Source organism: Mus pahari, chromosome 8, assembly GCF_900095145.1.
Source record: "Mus pahari chromosome 8, PAHARI_EIJ_v1.1, whole genome shotgun sequence".
In the NCBI taxonomy this organism is placed as follows: Eukaryota; Metazoa; Chordata; class Mammalia; order Rodentia; family Muridae; genus Mus; species Mus pahari.
Genome location: NC_034597.1, coordinates 21,887,155 through 21,892,606, shown reverse-complemented (window position 1 = coordinate 21,892,606; position 5,452 = coordinate 21,887,155). Strand labels below are relative to the sequence as shown.

Sequence of the window (5,452 nt, the reverse complement as noted above, 5' to 3'; positions counted from 1 at the left end):
TGTAGACCAGGCTGGCCTTGAACTAAGAAATCCGCCTGCCTCTGCCTCCCAAGTGCTGGGATTAAAGGCGTGCGCCACCACCTCCTGGCTGATTGGCTCATCCCTTGCCCATGCTTTTCAGGCTGCTCTGGAAAGGCTAGCAGGAGGGGCTAGGGTAAAGCCCTGGGCGGAGCCTGTGTAGGGTGAGGGTGTAGGCGGCTAGTAAGAAGGCTGGCTTTGTGCAGAGGGCTGTGGTTGGCAAGCAGTGCCAGCTCAGAGTCTGCCTCTCTTGGTGCCTCCCCCACTCTGTCCTGGACCTGTGCCCCTTCAAGAATGCAACGCTGCCATCCACAAGAAATGCATTGACAAGATTATCGGCCGCTGCACTGGCACTGCCACCAATAGCCGGGACACCATCGTGAGCTGGGCCCAGGGCGAGGGGGTCTGGGGACTGTCAGATGGGAGGGGAGGGCCATGGTACCCTAGACTCTGTGGGGCTCACTCTTTCCTCACTTTGTTTGGCCTTTCCTTGCATCTTGCCTGGGCTCCTTGGGGCTTTGGGTTTCCCAGACCTTGGTGGAATGTGTTACGCATCTGACAACCCACAGTTTGGGAGAACTGGCATGTGACCCCTTACCTGTGATAACCTTCCCCTCCAGTTCCAGAAAGAACGCTTCAACATTGACATGCCTCACCGATTCAAGGTTTATAACTACATGAGCCCCACGTTCTGTGACCACTGTGGCAGTTTGCTCTGGGGACTGGTGAAGCAGGGATTAAAGTGTGAAGGTGTGTGCTACCCAGATCCCAAACCTCAGCCCCAGTACCCACCGCCATGCCTGGTAGTTCTCCTACTAAGTCAGAGGGCCCTTATCTGTCTACCCCTCCTCACTGGCCTTCCTGACTGTCTCCAAGCTACACCCCAGTGCACAGCTCACATCACTGGGGAGCAAGTGACTGGAAGTGCTTAGCCAAGGCTTGCTGTGTACAAGCAGGCCCTGCCTGCCTTCCTCCCCAGCCCAACCTTCCCTTCAGGAGCCTCTGAAGGCCCTGAGGAGAGCTGCCTCTCTCACTTGTCCCAGAGGTTAAAGAAAGAGGTTATAATTAGCTACCTCTCTCTCCCTCCCTCTCTCTCTCTCTGTCTCTCTCTCTTTTTCTCTCTCTCTCTTTCTCTGTCTCTCTCTCCCTCCCTCCCTCTCTCTCTCTGTCTCTCTCTGTGTCTGTCTCTGTCTGTCTCTCTCTCCCTCCCTTCCTCCCCCCCCTCTCTCTGTCTGTCTGTCTCTTTCTCTCTCCCTCCCTCCCTCTGTCTGTCTGTCTCTCTCTCCCCATTTCCCTCTTTCTCCCCCTTTCTTTCTCTCTCCCTTGCTCTCTTTCCCACCCACCCTTCCTCTTTTTTCTTTATCGTTCTCCCTCTCTCCCTCCCTTCTTCCCTCCCTCCCACCATATCTCTTCCCCCTCTCCCTCTCCCTTTCTCTTTTCTTCTTTTTTTTTTTTTTTTTTTTTTTTTTGGTTTTTCGAGACAGGGTTTCTCTGTGTAGCCCTGGCTGTCCTGGAACTCACTCTGTAGACCAGGCTGGCCTCGAACTCAGAAATCCGCCTGCCTCTGCCTCCCGAGCGCTGGGATTAAAGGTGTGCCACCACGCCTGGCGTCTATCTCTTTCTTTGACAGGGTCTCGCACAGTAGCCAAGGCTGGCCTTGAATTCAGAGCAGTCCACCTGCCTCAGCCTCCTGGTTGCTGGGATTATGGGTGTGACTTAATCCACCCAGCTATTTTCTTTTTTATCTAAATATCATGGTTTCAAATGTCCCCATCCCCAGAAGATCAACAGTCCAAAAAGTCCCCCTGCCTCCTACCCTCCCTATCCATTTCTGAGACCTAACACGGCTGGCCTGCCTCTGCCTCTTGCAGATTGTGGCATGAATGTGCACCACAAATGCCGGGAGAAGGTGGCCAACCTGTGTGGTATCAACCAAAAGCTCTTGGCTGAGGCCTTGAACCAAGTGACCCAGGTAGGCAGGGCCCGTGGGAGGGTCCTGGACATAGGGCAGTGGGAACAGAGGTATCAGGGCTCACAGGATGCCTGGGGAGCCCTAAGGTGGGTGAGACTTCTGGAAGATGGTTGATGAATTTAGGCAGCAGAGAGAGGTGACCTTGTTATCTTTGGAAATGTTATCATTCAGGTAGTCTGTTATCTCAGGGGAGGCAGGGGCTGCAGAGTTGAGTGTTGGGACATTTTGAACAGGGACTGGGTCTATGTAATGTATGTTCCATGTATGGCATGTATGATATGTATAGTGTAAGTGTTGTATGTGACATATGTATGCATGTATGTATGTGTGATATTTATTTGGTATGTAGTGTGTGTTCCCAGAGTATAGTATAGGTGTGTGTGGTATATAGAGTGTGTACTGTGTGCATATGTATGCTATATGTACATTGTGTATATGGTATGTTTACATAGTATGAGTGTTGTGTGTACGCAGTGTGTGGTATGTAGGGGGTGGTATGTAGGTATGTAGTATGTGAAGTGGGTGTTACGTATGTATGCTTGTATTGTGTGTATGTACATAATAATATCTGTGCTATGTATATGTGTGGTAGTGTGTGAATGTACAGTGTATGGAATGTGTTGGATATATGAGAAAGGGGTTCTCATGCTATGTGTATATTTATATGTGACTGGAACTTAAGGGATAACACAAAACTTTAGAATAGAGTGAAAATCTAGAGCCAGATATGAAGTTAGTGGCTGGCAAGATGTTTCAGTGGGTAAAAGCATTTTTCCACACAGCCTAACAGGGTGGATTCCCTCCATAGAACACACAAAATAGGAGAGAAACAAATCCAGCAAGTTGTGTCTGGTCGCCATAAGTGTCCTGTGGCATGTGTGCACATGTATCTGTTCACATATGCACAAATAAATGATCTCAGGGCCAGTGGGAGGGAGGGGTGAGGCCTGGGAGATCTGGGTTCTGCCCCTCTGACGCCGTTGAAGTTGAGGGGGATATTGCAGTTGGGCCCTCCTCTTCACCCGAGAGTTCTGACAACGGTCTTCCGTTCTGCTGCCCTTTCCCTAGAGATCTTCCCGGAAGCTGGACACAGCAGAGTCTTTCGGAATATACCAGGGATTCGAGAAGAAGACAGACGTCTCTGGGAATGACACCCCAGGTGAAACTGGGTCACATATCCCTTTAAAGCTACCATTCCCCAGCAGGGCAAAGGAAAAGGACAGTAGTGAGACCTTTGGTAAGGTCCTGAGCCTCTTTCTCTCCAAGGCCCCTTCCTTCCCCAGCCCACCCTTGGGACTCCAGTGAGTCCTTTCTGTCTAGTAAGCCCTGGAAAGGGGTACCACCTGTCACCAATCAGCCCTTTTTCTCCTCTCCAAGGCCCCTTACCTAGCCCACTCCTGTTCCCTGGGAAGGGAGTCACGTAGACTGAGACCTTAGTCTCTCTCTCTCTCTTGGCAGACAACAATGGGACCTATGGCAAGATCTGGGAGGGGAGCACCCGGTGCACCCTTGAGAACTTCACCTTCCAAAAAGTACTCGGCAAAGGCAGCTTTGGCAAGGTGAGGGTGGCCTGAGGACCAGGGCTCAGGGGTTTCCTGTTAAGCACCAGCGGCTGGGTGCTGATAACCCCCAGGGCCTTTGCTCAGCATCCTTCCCATTGGTAGGTACTGCTTGCAGAGCTGAAGGGCAAAGAAAAGTACTTTGCAGTCAAGTGTCTGAAGAAGGACGTGGTGTTGATCGACGATGATGTAGAGTGTACCATGGTGGAGAAGCGGGTGCTGGCGCTCGCCTGGGAGAATCCCTTCCTCACCCACCTCATCTGTACCTTCCAGACCAAGGTTCCTGACTCTCCCCTGTCATTCTCCCTGCAGTGGGAACTGTGTCTGTTCCAGTCACACCTCCCAAATTGTCACCCTCAGCGCAAGTCCTGTGCTCTCTGCTTCCAGTTGGGGCTCCATGGTCTTTTGCTAGGGTGTCTCCAACTCCAACTTGTCCCTTCACCTCCGCTTACTTCCTGCCCCACCCAGGAGCACCTGTTCTTCGTGATGGAGTTTCTCAATGGGGGTGATCTGATGTTCCACATTCAGGACAAAGGCCGCTTCGAACTCTACCGGGCTATGTATGTGAGGGCTCTATGTGAGGAGAGGGGCTTTGGCTGACTACTGGAAGACTGTCCTTCATTTTTTCTCTCCCCATCCTTACCCCCCCCCCAGAGAAGCTTGAGTCAGGGTAGAGCTAGCGCTGGGGAGACCGGGGACATCATGTGGCAGCGAGGTCTGGTTATGGGACCAGGACACATACTCTGGGTCCTGTCCTCTCTTCAGCCTCAGCCAGAACAGCAGAATGGACCTGCGTAGCATTGGACCCTGGTGGGTGTGGCCCCTCGGCCACAGTAGTGATGCTGTCAAGCATTTGCCTAAATTAAGGGCATGTGTTTGTACATTTGTGCCAACTGAACTCTCTCCTACAACAGAGCATTGGCTTATTGAGCTTTCAGTTCAAACTTTACCGCCTGGGCTTCCAGCCCCCACTTACCTGATTTACGGATGCGCGTGGTTGGGGCCATGGTGTTGATGGAGTTGCTTTTAGTGTTTCCTGCCCTGGGGTGGGGTGATGGGACTGGTGGGCAAAATCCTGGAATAGCATCTCTTGCTCAGGTTCTATGCGGCTGAGATCATCTGCGGACTGCAGTTTCTACACAGCAAAGGCATTATTTACAGGTATTGTTGGTGCCCGGGCCGTGGGGAGGGACTTCTGGGAAGGCTGGTGCCTAGCCTGACCACAGGCCCAGCACGGCTGAGGCTGGGGCAGCGGGAAACTCACTGTCCTCACTCAGTGCTGTTGGAAAGGGCGCAGCGTGGGCAGGTGCAGGGCCTCCATACGTGATGCTCATCTTTCTCACTCCAAAGACCCCAGCTGAGCAATCTAAGATTTCACCACTAGGCACTGGTTCCTTAAGTCTTTATCCAGTACATTAGGCTCCACCGTATGGTGGATACCACACACTCACCAGAAAGGCTGAGGCTGTTCTCTGTGTCATAAGATATCTGGAGCTGGGTATATGTGGGATGATACTAAACTAGCGGGCAGAAACTACCCTGGGGTGCCAAGTTGTGGCTTTACACCTCTGTAATCCCAGCACTTGGGAGGCAGAGGCAGGCAGATCTCTGGGTTTGAGGTTAGCCTGGGCTACATAGAACATCCAGGGTTGCATATTGAGACCCTGTGTTCTAGTTTTCTGAGGTGGGAGTGGGGCACTAGAGAGATGGCTTAGTCCAGAGCGCCTGCTCTTTGCAGGATTAGGTTCTTAACATTCACGTCCAATGGCTCACAATTGCTTGTAGCTCTAGCTCCAGGGTTCTGGCACTCTCTTCTGGCCTCTGTGGGCACCTACCCTCACGTGCACTTACCCAAATACAGACACACACACATATGTATAAATTAAAACTAATAATACATTTA

The 5,452-nt window shown here is 51.8% G+C and overlaps 1 protein-coding gene across 1 annotated transcript in view; it reads left to right on the top strand.

Moving 5' to 3' along the window:
* The window catches only part of Prkcd (protein kinase C delta), a 31,526-nt gene that overhangs the window by 20,382 nt on the left and 5,692 nt on the right, over positions 1-5,452 (top strand). The window contains exons 7-14 of the mRNA XM_021204217.1: positions 312-397; positions 639-768; positions 1,890-1,990; positions 3,059-3,149; positions 3,449-3,549; positions 3,655-3,828; positions 4,018-4,109; positions 4,648-4,710. Coding sequence (XP_021059876.1) covers positions 312-397; positions 639-768; positions 1,890-1,990; positions 3,059-3,149; positions 3,449-3,549; positions 3,655-3,828; positions 4,018-4,109; positions 4,648-4,710 — 838 coding nt within the window. The remainder of the gene's footprint in view (positions 1-311; positions 398-638; positions 769-1,889; positions 1,991-3,058; positions 3,150-3,448; positions 3,550-3,654; positions 3,829-4,017; positions 4,110-4,647; positions 4,711-5,452) is intronic.